Consider the following 18907-nt stretch of genomic DNA (forward strand, 5'->3'; position numbering starts at 1 on the left):
TAGAAAAAGTGCTGGTGTCAGTGGCAGTAAAAAATGCCCCATGACTGGTGGCAGTGGCAGGAATAGTGCCTCATTATTGGTGTCAGTGGGAGGAATAGTGCCCCATCATTGGTATCAGTGGGAGGAATAGTACCCCATCATTGGTATCAGTGGGATGAATAGTGTCCCATCATTGGTGTCAGTGGGAGGAATAGTGCCCCATCGTTGGTGTCAGTGGGAGAAATAGTGCCCCATCGTTGGTGTCAGTGGGAAGAATAGTGGCCCATCATTGGTGTCAGTGGGAGGAATAGTGCCCCATCATTGGTGTCAGTGGGAGGAATAGTGCTCCATCATTGGTGTCAGTGGGAGGAATAGTGCCCCATTGTTGTTGTCAGTGGCAGGAACTATGCCCCACTGTTGCTGACAGTGAGGGAATAATGCCCAAAGAGCAGAATAAAATGAAGCAGAGGGCCACATCTGGCCCTCGGGCTGCAATTTGCAGACCACTGTGTTAAACTGATTAATTTTTGGAATTTGTTTCCTATATTCAGATTTGTTTTGTACTTCAATTCGAAATTTGAATTTCAGAAGATGACTATGTTCGTTTTATTCTGTTGTATTTTAATCTATTCTATTTTTTTTATTCTATTCTGTTCTTTCATTTTCTATTCTATTCTGTTATTTTCTATTTGATTCTTTCATTTTCTATTCTATTCTTTCATTTTCTATTGTATACTGTTATTTTCTATTTGATTCTTTCATTTTCTATTCTATTATTTTATTTTTTATTCTATTATTTTCTGTTCTGTTCTAGTCTTTTATTTCCTGTTCTATTCTGTTCTATTCTACAGTATTCCATCTCTTTATTTTCTATTCTATTTTATTCTGTTATATTATATTCTATTTTTTCTATTATATTCCTTTATATCCTATTCTATTCCTTTATTTTATTTTCTATTTCATTCTATGCTAGTTTTTTTTATTCTATTCTATTCCTGTAAATTCTATTCTATTCTGTTTTATTCTATTATTTTCTAATCTATTCTTTTCTATTATAGTCTATTCTGTGACTTACTATTCTATTTTGTTCTATTATAGTCTTTTATATTCTTTTTTATTCTTATCAGCATCATCTTATTTCACTTTTATACCTTACTGTATTTATTGCAATATTTTTTCATTCCAATTCATTTTTGAATTCAAATTTCAATAATTATAGATTCTTTTGGATTAATTGAAATTCGTCACTATTGTGATTCAAAAATTCAGATACATCCGAATTTACAAATAATGAAAATTTTGTCCGCATTTTGATTTGTAACTAAACAAATTGCTCATGTCTATTATTATTGTAGTGGTGATCATAATGCCATTTTTGATGCAACTGTCATATGTTCGTATGCCTTCATATACAGTATACAGATCTGTAGTTTTCATTTTAGTGACCATTTGTAATTCATTACAAATATAGTCTTCATGACCAACTGATAATGTCCAATCCACACATCTACTGTTTATTTTTTGACAGGATAGGCATTCCAGACAGGCTTGCATTAAAGCTGAATAGAATTTTCGCATTAAAGCAGTAAAATACCCCAAATAAAACATTTATTATTGTGCAGCTTTCCAGTTCTTGGATACGATGGCTGACTTAGTTTTCTTTTTTAGGCTTTCTTTCTTCGATTATCACCTGGTGATCCAGCCCATAGGTCAGTTGTTTTTCAAAAGAACAAACTCTCTTGCAAATGTGTCAGTTATAGAGATGGGACAAACCATTTACAACTGACAGGGATGTTTTCAATGGTCAGCTTTTATTTATTTGTTTATTTATTTATGTAAAACCTTTTATCCTAAAAGGAGAAAAAAAATATTGTTGTAACTGCTTGTAAAGTTTTACAAAGTGTGAGCTGGAGTTTGTCTTGTATGTTAATGTATTTAAATCTGATAGTACATCTAACACTTCCCTCCCCACAAACTGACGATGCTGCTGTCTGCTGTGCCACCTGTGCTCCTTCATTCAGAGTGGGTAATATAGGAGTAGTATAATAGTAATATAGGAGGTATGTTACTGGCCAGATCATCAGGTGATAAGAGAGGGAAGAAAGCCCTAAAAATCTGCAATATATTACATTTTTGGGTTTGAGGTTCAATACCACTTTAACCTCTTCCTGCCGATGTCACAGTGCGGAGGTGGGCTTTAACACAGAACTGTCCTGTATATATGCATTGATATAGTGTTCTACAGGCACGCTCAATTGGCACCCCCAGAAAAGTGACAAACTGTCACGTACTAACATTTGAGAGCCAGTAGGTGGAGCACCTGAATATATCACCGCTGAAGGCCAATCACAGTGAGCGTATAATCATAAGCCCCACCTGCTGGCCTCCTGTTTAAAGGGCTGATGGCAAGGGGTTAATTCAGCTGAATGCATTCCAGTTGCAACAATACAAGAGATGTGCGCAGTCTTACAGTTTGCTTTATTTAGAAAACAGCTGGACTAGAAAAGCGTGTATGCTGTAGAAAAGGACCCTGTTCTGTGTGTGGAAGCAGTGGTCTCTCTGAAGAGGTCCAACACACCCCCTACAGAGTGGGGCAGTATTCCTTCCACTTCACTAACTGATACCACTGATTTCCACTGATACCAATGACAGGGCACTATTCCTCCTCCCACTGAAAATAACAATGGGACACTATTCCTCCCACTGATACCAATGACAGGGCACTATTCCTTCCAATGATACCAATGACAGGGCACTATTCCTTCCAATGACAGGACACTATTCCTTCCAATGATACCAATGACAGGGCACTATTCCTCTCAATGATACCAATGACAGGGCACTATTCCTTCCAATGATACCAATGACAGGGCACTATTCCTTCCAATGACAGGACACTATTCCTTCCAATGATACCAATGACAGGGCACTATTCCTTCCAATGACAGGACACTATTCCTTCCAATGATACCAATGACAGGGCTCTATTCCTTCCAATAATACCAATGACAGGACACTATTCCTTCCAATGATACCAATGACAGGGCACTATTCCTTTCAATGACAGGACACTATTCCTCCCAATTATGCCAATAACGGGGCACTATTCCTCCCAATGATACCAATGACGGGGCACTTTTCCTTCCAATGATACCAATGACGGGGCACTATTCCTCCCAATGATACCAATGACGGGGCACTATTCCTCCCAATGATACCAATGACGGGCACTATTCCTCCCAATGATACCAATGACAGGACACTATTCCTCCCAATGATACCAATGACGGGGCACTATTCCTCCCAATGATACCAATGACGGGGCACTATTCCTCCCAATGATACCAATGACGGGGCACTATTCCTCCCAATGATACCAATGACAGGGCACTATTCCTCCCAATGACAGGGCACTATTCCTCCCAATGATACCAATGACAGGACACTATTCCTTCCAATGATACCAATGACAGGACACTATTCCTCCCAATGATACCAATGACAGGGCACTATTCCTCCTCCTACTGACTACATGTAGTTTTTTTTACTCTCACTGACCACTAAGTCTAAGACATGTTTACTCCCACAGACATTGTGGAATTGTCCGACCCTCCTAAATCATACAGGGCAGTAAACTGGTCCTTTGCTTAGAAAGTTTTGAGACCCCTGGTTTAAGCGTTAACTCTGACTCCACAGGAGGTATGTTGGACCTCTGCAGAAAGACCACTGCTTCCACACAACAAAGGCCATTCTCTCCAATATGCTGGCAGGAGAAAGGCTTTTCTACTCAGGCTTCGACTGCTATACAGTGAACAGCACAGCAACAGCCCACACTTAGAGGCACGTGTTGATTTACTTTTCGATAATGTATGTTAAAACTTGCATTATAATGAGCGCTACTGCAATGCAGTAGTCTGGATGGGGTCTTATGGGGAAACAGAGAGAGGTAGTGCTGGAGATATGGCACAGAGTCTATAGCAGTGTTTCCCAACCTTTTTTCAGTCAAGGCACCCTTTAAAAAGTATGGACAGTCCCGAGGCACCCTGTAAAATTATGGACAGTCTTGAGGCACCCCATTCTAAAATATGAGAAATTATTCTAATAATTTTTATAATGCAGCAACATCCACACTTGTAGGACACCCAATATTAGAATTGATTTATTAACTAAAAGACAGGCCTGTCCACTCACTGGCTTGTATACAATTTTTGGACAATTTTGTAGACATTTTGCCAAGGTACCCCTGAAGAAACCTCAAGGCACCCCAGGATGCCTGGGCACCCTGGTTGAAAAGGCTGGTCTATAGCATAGTGTAATATATTGTCATTCTTATACAGGACTGCAGGAGGACTGGAATAGGATGTGCATTACTTTACACATAGGACCGGCCCTGCCCTCTAAGATCTTCCCATCGTGTTCTCATAAGCCCGGTACAGTTCTCTGAGAACGACTATGTGGACAGTTAATGATGCATTAATTCTGTTTAAGTGAGTGGAAGGCAATCCATAATTGTGTGTTAATCTGCTCCTCTTGGTTTCTTTCTCGTGTCAATATCTCTCCTTGTATCTCTCCTGAGGGTTGCCTGGCAGCTTTTTGACTAAAGGACAAGCTGGCCAAGATATTGACGCCTTTATGTCTCCGTTACAGTGATAGTCCCATTAGATCTGTCACACAGAGAGACCATCCGCAGAATGTTGGATCAGATTTGTCACAGCGCTTGGAATAAAAACGCACTGCCCGCAGCCACCTACCACGTACAGGCTTTTATTATGTGACAGTCATTTGCCAGCGTCGGCTTGGCTGCTATAGGTCAATATGGACATTTCTCTTTTTAGGTACTTATGTATTGGATAGAATAGGGAAGGGCTAGAACGTCTTTTTTTTGCTGTCTGTGTCTCCACTGTGGTTTGTTGGAACTGGACTGATTGGGTTGTTCTTAGTATTTGGTGGTTTCCTGGGTAAGTCCTGGTGTTTGATTCCACTTGGAGGTCTGGGCTGCTACCTTACTGGTATGACTGTGCTGTCGCTTCAGTATCAAGAATATTTATATGGGGAGAGGAGGACCCAATATTCAGAGTAATACCTTATTCGATGGGAGGATAACAATCTCTTATTGAAAGTACAAAATGTACAAGTCGAGCCAATGTGTTTTGGGGGAAAAGCCTCCGCCTTCTTCAGGGCTTTTTGTATGTGTGAATGGAGGTGGGAGGGCCCAGCGGAGGTACCTGAGCCTCTTATGAGACCTAATACCAGCCTGAATGATGTCTCTGCATCAATCAAGCCAACATTAAGTTGCATAAGAGGCTCAGGTACCTCCGTGGAGCCCACCCACCTCCGTTCACATGTAAGAAAAGCCGTGAAGAAGGGCGAGACTGTTCCCCCGAAATGCGTTGGCTTGACTTGTACATTTTTTTACTTTCAATAAATCTTCCCATCGAATGTGGTATTACTCTGGATGTTGGGTGCTGCTCTCTCCCCATATAAATGCGTCTCCACTGGGAAGATTTTACCTTACTTACTGCCCCCTTGAAGCCCGGTGGAGGAAAGTAGAAAAATCGTGCTGGATCTGTAAGTTTATTTTATTGATATTCCTATCTTAAAGTATTGATGTTAATATCATTACTCTGGTTCCTGGATAGGTGGCTTCTACACCCCAGATTATCTCCACAGTCTCATTGGCTTGTGGTGTAATGTAACAACCATTGAAACTGCAGCACCATGCCACTGCTAAAAGGTCCAGATATGACTTTATTCCAATAAAAGTCAGGGGAACAATACAAAGAGTAGCCAACACATTTCTGGGTTCCAAAACTGACCCCTTTTTCAGGCCTAGAAAAACATCTCCATAATAATACAATAATATGGAGAAACTCAAACAGATGACGCTGCTGCTAGTATATTGGTTACTCACCATGCTCCCTCCTAATAATCGGCTCTCCAGCTTTGCCATGATTTGCCATTAGGGAGACTTTGCCTCTACTGCCTTACCCCAAAAAATCTACCATACCCTGAGCCACTGTGAACTATATAACTGAAAACTAAAGCACCGTAACACTGCTACAAGGTCCAGATATGACTATATGCCAATATAAGTCAAGGGAACAATCCAAAAAGTATTCCAGGCGTTTTGGGAGTTCAAAAAGCCCCCTTCATCGGAAGAAAAAAAACAAACATAAAGATATATTAATACAATATACTGTACATACAATATTCTCTCCTCAAAGTCATAGCTTAAACCAAATACCTAACAGCCAATAGTATTGGATGTATAAAAACTAATGTCAGATAGATAATCAATAGACAAGAACCTTGGACACATGTGAGAATCTGAATACTAAAAGACACCATTTCAGTTCATCAATTGGGTTTAAAAAAACAGTAATAATAAAAGTAAAATAAAAAAAAATAGAAATTATTTTTATTATTTTTACTTTGAGGTTCTTGTATATTGATTATCTATTCAATGTTATCTAATGTTAATTTTTCTACATCCAACACTATTGGCTATTAGGTGTTTTAACTATGAACCCAAGGAGGTGATATTGTATGGGTAGTGTATTAATATGGAGATGTCCTTATTTTTTTTAACCTTGATGAAGGGTTTTTTTTGGACCCCTGAGATGTATTAGGTAGTCTTTGGATTGCCCCTTGACTTTCTCTGGTGTAAAATCATATCTGGACCTTTTAATAGTGGTGTGGTGCTTCAGTTTCCATTTGTATGATTCCCAGTGGGTATGACAGAGTGTTTCTGGGTCAGGCAGTAGAGGCAGAGTCTCCCCAATGGCAAACCATTGCCATCAAGGCAAAGCTGGAGAGCCAGTGATTAGGAAGTAGCATTGTTGTTAGCCAATCCCTTGTCAGCAGCTGCATCCGTTTGCATTTCTGGAAGCTGCCAATGGCCCATTCTTGGAAGTGGTACTAGTTCCAGCCTGAAAGGCTGCCCCGAAACTAGCACTTCTTCTGGGAGTCAGAAAATGGCGGCCTTCACCATTGGATTCAAGCTTCATCTGTGAAAGTTAACAGACAAGTACCCTTTAATGATCCAACCTACTACTTGACCTAAAACATGCCGAGCCTGGATGTATGTATGAGTTAAATTCTTTTAATGCAGTTTCCAAAGTATTCTATGTTCTGTTTATTACCTCAGTGCCCGGCTCAGCTTGTCGTAGTTCATGTGCGGTTTGCACTTGCGGATGCCCCATAGCCTCGCCACCTCATCAGGGTCCTTAATGACGAATTCTCCGTAGTCACCCTGCCAGGCAATGACATCATGGTACTCTTCTTTCTGAAGAAGCTCTAGAATGAAGTGCCAGAGCTGGATCTGTCTGGAACCCGGGCTGGATTCTGGCTTATAGGCCCAGTCAGGAAAGGCAAACCCTGCAAAAGGAAGGAAGCAGATTGAGAATAGTGAACATGAAACATCACTTTTATCACTCGAAATGCAAGTTCACAGAAGCTTAGCATGTGTTATTCCAATTTTTACGCTTGCAGTGGGGCCCCAATGCTGCAAAGGTTAAATGCTCAAGTCTAGAAGAAGTAATGTTTACTTTATTCTTGACTCAATCCATGCAACCAGTCCAGTGCTGATGACTCTCTATGATCCTATTCATATTTGGGCAAATAGAAATCTCGGGCAGACTCCAAAAATGCTAGTTTAAAAATGTGGCGGATTCAGGGCCAAAATTTGATCCCTGATCTTCTTTAGCATGACAAATACACATAGGGCAGACAGCCCATTCAAACTGCAATGCGTGTGAATTACACTTTTAAAATTGTGAGCTGGATGTCACGTTCCCGCTACATGATATGTGAACGGGGCCTAAAGTGGTCTCAGCCGTGGTTGCAAGTTCACCTCCTCCATGTACAATGTAGGGATAATAGCCCTGCGTAGTAAAGATGACACCAAGACCATCTACAGACAAGAAAGTTGACAGCGCTGAAGCTGGACAAATCAGAGGGGTCTCAACACTGCAAAAGTTAAATACTTAAGTCTACAAGAAGTAATACTTACCTTATTCTTGGCTCCAGTAGGCTTCCTTGATCCATGCAACCAGTCCAGTGCTGATGCATAATGTGCTCTGAGACGTGGTTGGAAGTTCACCCCCTCCATATACAATGCAGGTTTAATAGCCCTGCATTGTACAAGATGACACCAAGACCACCCATGGCCCAGAGGTGACAGCACTGAAGCCGGCCAAATCAGGGAGTAATACCACCTTCTCTAATACCCTTATACTTAATGAGCATGTGACCCTTGCAGGGCAGGGGGACCCCATGGCAAGAGTATTTTTCTGGAGTTCATGTAATGAGCAGAAAGAAAAAGCAAAGATATAAAATACAAAGGGAAAAAGAGATCATCAAAGAAAATGATTTGCAGCCAGAGAATCATTATGCTAACCACTTCTATTTTGTTGTCAATCAACAATCTGAGCATGCTTATAAGGGAGAGTGCAGAGTGATGACTCCATTGTTGTGCTGTTGCCCCACACTACAGGGTACTTTGCAAGGAGGGAAACACATGCTCACTGGCCTCTCCTTCCTAGTCTCCCAGGCTGTATGCCTCAATATGGATCTGGTTGGAATATTAAAGGAAGCACTTTTTTTCCTGTTTTTTTTTTATCATTTTAAGTATTACATTCAAACTTAATCAGATTGGGATGCTGCTGTATGTAAGCCAAGCTAACTGTAAAAGAAACAAAAATCAATTCTACAGCCAAATATGCACTGCCATTGTATGCTGTCACTGAGACTGTCTGTGAAAATTGTAATGTTCTGTAATACAATGTACAGCTTTAAGGCATTCCCAAGCAATTTATTAAGGGTTTATATAATTTCAATGTTGCTGTTGAAGCTGTATGAAGAGACCCCATGGTGTCCAGCTTCTCAGGCCTTTTATGTGACAGTTGTTTGCCTATTGGCCTTAAAACTTTCCAAAACTTACTAGCAAGAATTGCCTCTAATAGACTTCACTGGGGTTCAATGCCAAGTTCAGGATTCGTAGACTTTAAGTTGGATTCGCCGAAACCACCCACCCAAGAACCAAATCTGGGCAGATCCGCTCATCTCTACTCAGCACCAGACACTTATACTATATATAAGTGTCCCTTATATGTTCACAACTGGATATATAGTTTATACAGAATAAACCCCTGATATAAATTCTATTATTATACTAAACACTGGATATATACTATCAATAAACCCTCTAAATATACTATATGCTTATCATTTGATATATACTACAAACCCCTGATATAAAATATATACTCAACACTGGATATATATAAACCCTGATATATATTATATACACAACACTGTATATTACAGTGGTGTATTTAGGTTTTGTGCTGCCCTAGGCAACACAAAATCCATCCCCCCCCCCCCCCCGGGAGATGGCCTGACAGCAACCAACACCCCCCCCTCCGCCTCCGTCCCATGGAGGGAGCCCCTGACATTGACCAAAAACACCCCTGCCTCCTCCCGGTGAGAGAGAGAAAGACATTCACCTTCACAGCTCTGGACATCCCTGGGAACGAGAGTCAAGCAGCCCGCAGCCTCTCTCAGACCCCATCTGGTCCCCATACTGCATGTGTCCCCTCTTCCATCCCTTCTTCCAGGGGGGCTGCCACCCTGAAAAATGCCGCCCTAGGCAAATGCCTTGTTTGCCTTGTGGTAAATACGCCCCTGGTATATTACATACATGACACTGTATAAATACAATATGTAAGTCCTTATTATATACTATATATACGTAACTGTAACACTGGATAATTACTATATATATATAAATCCTTAATATATACTATGTACGCCACTATGTATATATATTTTATATGCACAACACTGGATATATACTATATATAAATTCTTAATATATACTATATATACAATGCTGGATACATACTATACACACATACACTACTGGATATAAACTATTTATAAATCCCTATTATATACTATATGCATTACACTGGATATATACTCTATATAAATCCCTGATATAATATATACACAACTGCATACAAAAAATACTATATATAAACCTATGACATATGCTGTATACACAAGACTGGATACATATAATAAATCCTGGATATACAGTATGCTACGGGATCTATACTATATATAAACCGCTGATAGATGCCAAATACACAACACTGGATCTATACTATATATAAACCCCTGATAGATGCCAAATACACAACACTGGATCTATACTATATATAAACCGCTGATAGATGCCAAATACACAACACTGGATCTATACTATATATAAACCGCTGATAGATGCCAAATACACAACACTGGATCTATACTATATATAAACCCCTGATAGATGCCAAATACACAACACTGGATCTATACTATATATAAACCACTGATAGATGCCAAATACACAACACTGGATCCATACTATATATAAACCCCTGATAGATGCCAAATACATAACACTAGATCTATACTATATATAAACCCCTGATAGATGCCAAATACACAACACTGGATCTATACTATATATAAGCCCCTGATAGATGCCAAATACACAACACTGGATCTATACTATATATAAACCCCTGATAGATGCCAAATACACAACACTGGATCTATACTATATATAAACCGCTGCTAGATGCCAAATACACAACACTGGATCTATACTATATATAAACTCCTGCTAGATGCCGAATACACAACACTGGATCTATACTATATATAAACCGCTGATAGATGACAAATACACAACACTGGATCTATACTATATATAAACCCCTGATAGATGACAAATACACAACACTGGATCTATACTATATATAAGCCCCTGATAGATGCCAAATACACAACACTGGATCTATACTATATATAAACCCCTGATAGATGACAAATACACAACACTGGATCTATACTATATATAAACCGCTGATAGATGTCAAATACACAACGTTGGATCTATACTATATATAAACCCCTGATAGATGCCAAATACACAACACTGGATCTATACTATATATAAACCTCTGATAGATGCCAAATACACAACACTGGATCTATACTATATATAAACCGCTGATAGATGCCAAATACACAACACTGGATCTATACTATATATAAACCCCTGATAGATGCCAAATACACAACACTGGATCTATACTATATATAAACCGCTGATAGATGCCAAATACACAACACTGGATTTATACTATATAAAATCCTTTATATATTCTATACATACAACACTGGATATAGTACATATATGTAAAGTATGTATAGACTATTAGTGACTTAATACTACTGTACCCCACTATAGTTAATATTGTAATTACAATATTTATTTAAAGGTTTAAGCAATGACAATAAACTTCTTAATATTATTTTCTTAGCTTTGTACTCTAAAGGAAGAAACCTTCCAAAGACACCAATATTTTATTATTATTAATATGATTATTTTTATGATCAATAATAATAATTGTTTTTATTCTTGTTTATTATGTTGTTGCTGTCCTCCCATCTACAGCAATTCCTTCACCTCTGTCCTCAGTATAATTCAGTTTTCCATCTCCCTTTTTCTCTAATTTTCCCATCTCTCGGCAGATCCATCTCATGTGATACCGGTGACCCCTCTGGATTGCCTGTTTATTCAATTTCCATCCGTCTCCTCCGTCCTCCCCCTACATTACATTCTAGCAGGGTAACCCAACTCCCCGATGCCTGGCCACTAGGAGCCCTTCACCCAGAGAGCGGAATCCCCCCATCCTTCTTTTCTGGCCCAAGTGAGATTCAGTCTATTTTGATTTCCTATTGTATATCATTATTGAGTATGACAGAAAACAAAACACTTTCATTCTACAAAACAGAGGATTAAAGGAGCAATACAAATATTTCATCTTGAAAAGTGACAGTAATTTTTAGAAATACATTTTTTAACAGACACAAGAAAATTTAGATCTGACATTATTGTTGCATGTATTTTAAATGTAACCAATTTTATGTTAATACTTTTTTTTTACCATAATCAATATTGCTATTTGTACATGTAATTTGTTTTGAAAATGTACAACTGTAAATGTTATTTGTTAGCTTGCTGATCCAGTAATTATTAAAAAAAAATGTAACTTTTTTGTTGTTTATTATTGGACAGGTATAATATGTACTAGTGGAAAGTACTTATCTAAGGTACATTCATGGAGTATGGATGGAAAATATATAAATTATTCACTGGTACAAATGACTGAGCCTCTTGCAAAAGTTTCTGAACTTTTATTAATGAGAGGATAGGACAGTGCTAGGAAAGGAGGGAGTTGGGTCAGGTAATGCCAAGTATTGAGGTAGGATGGGGGACTAAATGAAATATATTGCTGGGATGGAATATGGTGCTGAAAACATATTGGTGTCAGATGGTGGTGGGAGAATGGGGCTGGGAGATATGGGGATACTATGGTGCTGGGGATACTGTAGTAAAATGCTATGGGGAGTACTGGGGTTAGATGCTGAAGAGGGTATGATGGTAGAAAAATGCTGAGCAGTATAGAGATAGGATGTGATTGGGTGGTATGGGGGTGTATAGATGCCAAGAGGGTTTGGGACTGTGGTGGGGGTATTGTGGTAGGATAGTGCTGGATGGTATGGTGGTAAGTTGGTACTTGGGGAATACAGTATGTGGGTGGTTTAGTGGGGAGGGGATATGGAGGGTTCGATGGTGTTGAGGGATATGGGGAAGGAATTGTGCTGGAGATATGGTAGTGGCATGGTGCTTGAGATGATATGAGGCTGGGAAATATTAGGAAGTGGAATGTTACTAATGGAATATAGGGGCAGGATGGTTCTGGGAATGTGTGGACAGATTATTGCTAAGGGAGTATGGGATGGTGCTGAGGGTATGGGGAGGTAGGATGCTGTTGGTGGTATGGGGTAAGTTGGTACTTGGTAATTATGAGGGTGGGATGGTGCTGTAAGGCTGTGGGGGATAGAATTGTGCTTGAGGATATAGAGGAGGGATGGTCCTGGGGATATTGGCATGGGATGGTGAAGGGGTTATGTAGTAAACAAATTGTCATGGTTATGATGTTATGTTTTTAAGTAGTATTTTGGGAAATGTTATCTTTATTGATTGTTTTTTTTGTTACTTTATGCTGATAGAGCAGTGCTTTTTTAAGTTGGAGTGCAGAATTCACTTGTTGTTGTTCATCTAGTCTTTGGGCTCCCGTTTTGTTTGAAGCACATTGAATTGCCTGAAAACAAAAGTACAAGAATAGTGTGCACCTAAACCACCTCACATTTTATCACTTACAGTCAACGCACTTCCAATCCTCATAGATGAAATAAAAGTTAGGCATTGACCATTTAGGCCAATTATCCCTGATCTGTTCTGCTGCTGACCAATTTGACACTGCCGTGTCCTCTGCAGTATATTCATTCTTGTAGTAAAGCCCCAGGCTGTGCTTTTTGTTTCTAGTAAATTGGGCCTAGCCTTGCTATATAAAATTGTCCTGTTGCTGGACAATTTTACATTGCTGCATCATCTGCAGTCTCTCTTGCCGTAAAACACCTGCCAATCAGATTGGTATGCTCCTGCTGTATGTAAGCCAAATAAATTGTAAAATAAATACATACATATTTAAATAAATAATTAAATAAATAATCAAACAATTAAATAAATAAATGAAAAAATCAATTCCATTGCCAAATATGTCTTGCTAGTAAACAAATTAATTGAGACTGTCCATAAAAATCATACTGTTCTGTAACACCACATGCTGTATAACTTTAAGGCAAGCATGATATTTAAAAAATTTATATTTTCAATGTTGCAATTAAAGCTGCATGAAAAGATCCTTTCCCTGCACTGTATTAATTCTTTTTTTTTTTGCATTAGTATCCATTCCTCATGGCAGTGCCCAGCTTCCTGTGCCTTTTTTAACCATAGATTACCCATTAGCTCCAAAAATGTGCACAATTTAACAAGATTTGCCTCCCAGATAATTTTTGGGAATTCAACTGTACAGTCAGGTTTACTGAATTTTGAACAAGATTTGCCAAACTGAACCTAAGCGTATTCACCCATCACTAATGTCCCAGTGTTGTTTAGTGAGATATGTTACAGACCCGCAGAACTTGAGCAATTACAGGTCACCTGAGCTCCCCTGGGTGATGGTGTGGATCAGCTTTCCCCATCCCCTGTTTTATGTGCTTACTCATTTCCCTCACATTCTCTCCTCTTTACCTTTACTATCTGTACCTTTAGCTCTGTCCAACTTCCCACATCCACTACTGATTTTTGCTGTGCTCTTTCACAGTCTTCTTGTAAGGAAGCACTCTGTTAGGAAGCACTTTTATTGACCTGTTCTTTGTAAGAGTGACCCTTTCACCAGGTTCCTCTTCTGTATTCTGTATTCTATTTCAAATAGCTCCTCTTTTCACCTGTTTCAGAGGCTTTCTCTGCTGATGACCCACACTTCTCCATCCTTTCTTATTCTGACCTTTTCAACTCCTTCCTCCTTCGTTAACTACCTACTTCTTCCTATCTTATGTTTGAACTTTCTCCTCCCTTCGCTCTTTTTCTGCCCCCACCCCTTCATCCTCTTGTCTGCGGACCCTTTCACCCAACTCTTTTTTCTCATTTCTCTTTTTCTTTTCTCCTGTCCGCTACTGACTCCTACTCTTTATGTCTTCTGCTGACCCTCTTTACCTTCATCTCTCTTACTGTAGTCTTCCTTACTCTCTCTGAGGAGCCCATTCTCCTTTTTTTTTTGCAAATCACAATCTTTTCCTCCTCCTAAATCTCTTCTACTCCTGATCCTCTCTAGTTGTTTATCCACCTAACAGTATCTCCTTCATTTCTTCTTCTGCTTCATCTCCTTTTTTTTCCAACTGACCTAATCTTCTTCTCTTCAACATACCCATTTCTTCCTCATGTCCCCCCAATCTCATCTTCTTCCTCTCTGCTACTGCCCTACCACCTTTTTTCTTCTACTGCCTACATTTTCTCCCTATCTTTTCCTGTTGACATCCCATAATCTTAAACCTCTTCTTCCTCTCTCCTACTGGCCCACCTCCTTCCTCTCCCCTATTGCGCTATCAAATATTTTCTTTTTCTACTGACTTAATCTCTTAATCTTCTTCCCCTCTCCTATGATCCCATCTCTCTCCATGTTCCCCCTTATCATATCCCCTTCCTACTGCTCAGTCTCCTTTTTCTTTCCTCTTTACCTCATCTCCTCCTTCCTCTCTTCTACTGTCCCATCTATCTTGTCATTTTCCTTCACTCATCTCTCCTCTCTCCTGCTGTCTTATCTCCCTTTCTTTTACTCTTCTACTATCCCATCTATCTCTTCTGTCCCCTTTGGCACATCCCCTTCCTCTTCATTGTCTCATCTCTCTCCTCTTTATCCCATCTCATTTCTCTCTCCTACTGTCTCACCACCCTCTTCTTCATCCCATTTCCTTCTCTCCTAGTTTCCCATCTCTCTCCTCTTTATCCTATCTTGTTTCTATCTGCTACTGTCCCATCATCCTCCTCTTACCAGATTTCCTTTTTCTATCCTACTGTCCCATCTCTGTCCTCTTTCCTCTTGCCAGATCTCCTTCCTTTCTCCTACTGTCCCATCTCTCTCCTCTTTCCCCTCTACCCAATCTCCTTCCTCTCTCCTACTGTCCCACTGCCCTCCTCTTTACCAGATCTCCTTGTTTTATCCTACTGTCCCATCTCTCTCCTCTTTCCTCCTGCCAAATCTCCTTCTCGTCTACTGTCCCATCTTTGTCCTCTTTCCTCTTACCAGATCTCGTTCCCTTCTCCTACTGTCCAATCTCTCTTCTCTTTCCCCTCTACCCAACCTCCTTCTTCTCTCCTACTGTCCCATTGCCCTCCTCTTTACCAGAGCTCCTTGTTTTCTCCTACTGTCCCATCTCCCTCCTCTTTCCTCCTACCAGATCTCCTTCTCGTCTACTGTCCCATCTCCCTCCTCTTTCCTCTTACCAGATCTCCTTCTCTCCTTCTGTCTCATCTCCCTCCTCTTTCCCAGATCTCCTTCCTTTTTCCTATTGTCCCATCTCTCTCCTCTTTCTCCCTTACCCCATCACTTTCTTCCCTCCTACTATCCCATTGCCCCCTCTTTCCTCTTGACCAGATCTCTTTTCTCCTACTGTCTCATCTCTCTCCTCCTTCCTCCTACCAGATTTCCTTCTTCTCTCTTACTGTCCCATCTCTCTCCTCTTTCCTCTTTACCATATCTCTTTTCTCTCTCCTACTGTCCCATCTCCCTCCTCTTTCCTTGTTACCCTGTCTCCTTCCTCCCTTCTACTCCCCATCTCCCTCAACTTTTCCACTTACCCCATCTTCATTCCTCACTCCTGCTGACCATCTCTCCTATTTTGTCTTGTATGGATCCTCCTCTCTTCGGTCGCTCCTCCTTTGAAGTTCACTACTGACTTTTTTTTCCCCTTACTGAGCTTCCATCTAAGCCTTCTGTCTATAATATACCTTCTATTAGCCAATTTATTTAAAATCACTCTTTTCCTTTTTTAACATTTGTATTCCCCCCATTCACAGTTTGATACTATAAAAATGCTAATACTCTATCCCTGAACTTTACAAAACTTAAGGTATTTTTGTGTGCACTCTTGCTGTTTTTTTTTTTTTAACTGATTAAACTGAAAAAAAAGCTACAATATCTTTATCAACGGATAATCCTTTGTGATGCGACTACAAATCTCAGCAGAACTACAAATCTCAGCAGAACTACAAATCTCAGCAGATCCTAGTCTCATGTCCATGATAATTTGATCTATATGGAGAGCTAATCCACACATTTATGCACAAACTAGATACTCTACACAACAACACAAGCAATGAAGAAACACAGAGAGGCTAAAGTTACCTGGAGTCCAGAGAGCTGGCATAGATGGAGTCAGGAGGATGTCAGACACGCAGCTACAGTCCATACTTGCTTCTGTAGAGGGGGAAGGAGGCGAGGGGGCAGGAGAGGTGAAGATCGAGCAGTTGAGCGAGGAATATACAAGGCAGCCAGGTGGATGAAGAACGATTGTCAGGCAAAGAAGAAGAAGTTTGAAGGTGGAAGGTGAGATGAAGTGGGAGGGAAAGTGTAAAGTGGATACAATGCAGAAGAATGAAGTGGAGTGGAAAGGGTACATCAGGAAAAATCCAGTAAATGGGGATGATACGATGACAGGGTACAGGAATGAGAAGGGGGAGGATTTTAAATTGAGGAAGATTAAGTGAGGAACAGATGAGCATAAAAAAGTGAACAAACAGGTGTGCAGGAGAAGGTAACACAGGAATGAGATAAAGAGATGAGGATGTGACACAGGAATGAGATAAGGAAATGAGGAGGTGACACAGGAATGAGATAGAGAGGTGAGGATGTGACACAAGCAGGAGATCCACAGAAAACCAGATGTACACAGGTGATGTAGAAAAGGTGACGCAGGCAAGGTTCAGAGAGCAAGGGGAGGAAACACCAACAGAAGGTCCAAGAAAAAGAAAAGGAAAGGATATAGGTGAGGAACATTAAGTGACATAAAAAGGAGGATGAGAGATGAGGAAGACCAGTTATCACAGGTAGGTAATTCAATGATCAAGAAAATAAACATGTACAAAGAGGAAGGAAGGAATGTATCCAGGTGAAGAACAAGAGGCAAAGACACATGGGGGTGTTCAGAGAGGGAGAGCAGTATACAGGTCAGGAGAACAAGGTGGAACAGGGAGTTAGGGTACACAATGCAGAACAGTCAGGATGATGAAGAGCAGTGAGAGGATAGAAATCAGCAGAGAAAAAAAAATAAAGGGAAAAAAGTGGGAAACAAGCAGAAAAAGTGTATTAAGAAAGACAGACCTACAAAGCGTTCCTTGTACCCCACACATACCACACACAGGCATCATCATGTACACACATTATTTAAACTGTGCATGCAGCTAAACTGTTTTCCAACAAATCTAAAATAAAATCCTACCTCCCTATTGTTTTCACTGCATTTTAAAGGCATGGTACATTTTACAAATGTGATAATAAATCAAAGGCAGGTAAAGATATAAGAGACAGACACATGCATATTAGGTTTAAATTTTGTAAGCAAAAACATTAGATAGATAGATAGATAGAAAATATATAAATAGAAAGATAGCAATAGATAGATAGATAGATAGATAGATGAGAGATAGACAGATAGATAGATAGATAGATAGATAGATAGATAGATAGATAGATAGATATATGATAGTCTCCCCAACAACTCATAAAATGCATTCTTTTACTTCTTGTGCAAATAACAACTTGATAATATGAGCTGGAAACAAACTGTCTTACTCTTTCAGAGAAAAGAAAAGAAAACATATAGGTATATTAAAATAAATGTATATGAAATTGGAAAAAGAAATTGAACAAAAAGGAAGAAAGGGAGAGAGAGGATAAAAGTTTGATGGGGAAAAAAAGAAAAGGAGAAAGAAAGAAAGAAAGAAAGAAAAAGATTTAAAACAAATTAAATATATACATAGATGAAAAAGGAAAGAGAGGAAGAAAGGGGGAAGTAGAAAAAGAATAGAAAGAAAAAAGAAAAAGGTAGATGGATACATAGATAGATAGATAGATACATAGATAGATAGATAGATAGATACAAATAATTATATAAAATATATAAAGAAAATATATAAAGAAAGAAAGAGGCAGAAAGACTAAAAAGATAAATAGGTAGATGGATAGATAGATAGATAGATAGATAGATAGATAGATAGATAGATAAAGATATGATAGTCTCCCCCACAACTCATAAAACACATCCTGTTACTTCTTGTGCAAATAACAACTTGATAATATGAGCGGGAAACAAACTATCTTGCTCTTTCAGAGCCACTAGCAAGAAGCAGACCCCCTTCCTTCTCCTCTCAACCCCCTCCTCCTGTGCTTGATCTTTTTCACCG

The 18907-nt window shown here is 39.6% G+C and overlaps 1 protein-coding gene across 2 annotated transcripts in view; it reads right to left on the reverse strand.

The window, feature by feature from the left end:
• ERFL (ETS repressor factor like) overlaps positions 1-18907 on the reverse strand; it is a 98849-nt gene that overhangs the window by 11755 nt on the left and 68187 nt on the right. Inside the window, exons 2-3 of one of the 2 annotated variants that reach the window (XM_089687328.1) lie at positions 16851-16922; positions 7122-7356 (exon numbers count right to left, since the gene is read on the reverse strand). In XM_089687328.1, coding sequence (XP_089543454.1) covers positions 7122-7356; positions 16851-16914 — 299 coding nt within the window. In that variant the 5' untranslated portion in view covers positions 16915-16922. Of the gene's footprint in view, positions 1-7121; positions 7357-16850; positions 17098-18907 lie in introns of those variants that run through there. The other variant, XM_089687329.1, reaches the window with a different exon arrangement.

This window comes from Staurois parvus, unplaced genomic scaffold (assembly GCF_062004578.1).
Source record: "Staurois parvus isolate SC_StPar_1 unplaced genomic scaffold, SC_StPar_1.0 ptg000423l, whole genome shotgun sequence".
Taxonomy (NCBI): domain Eukaryota; kingdom Metazoa; phylum Chordata; class Amphibia; order Anura; family Ranidae; genus Staurois; species Staurois parvus.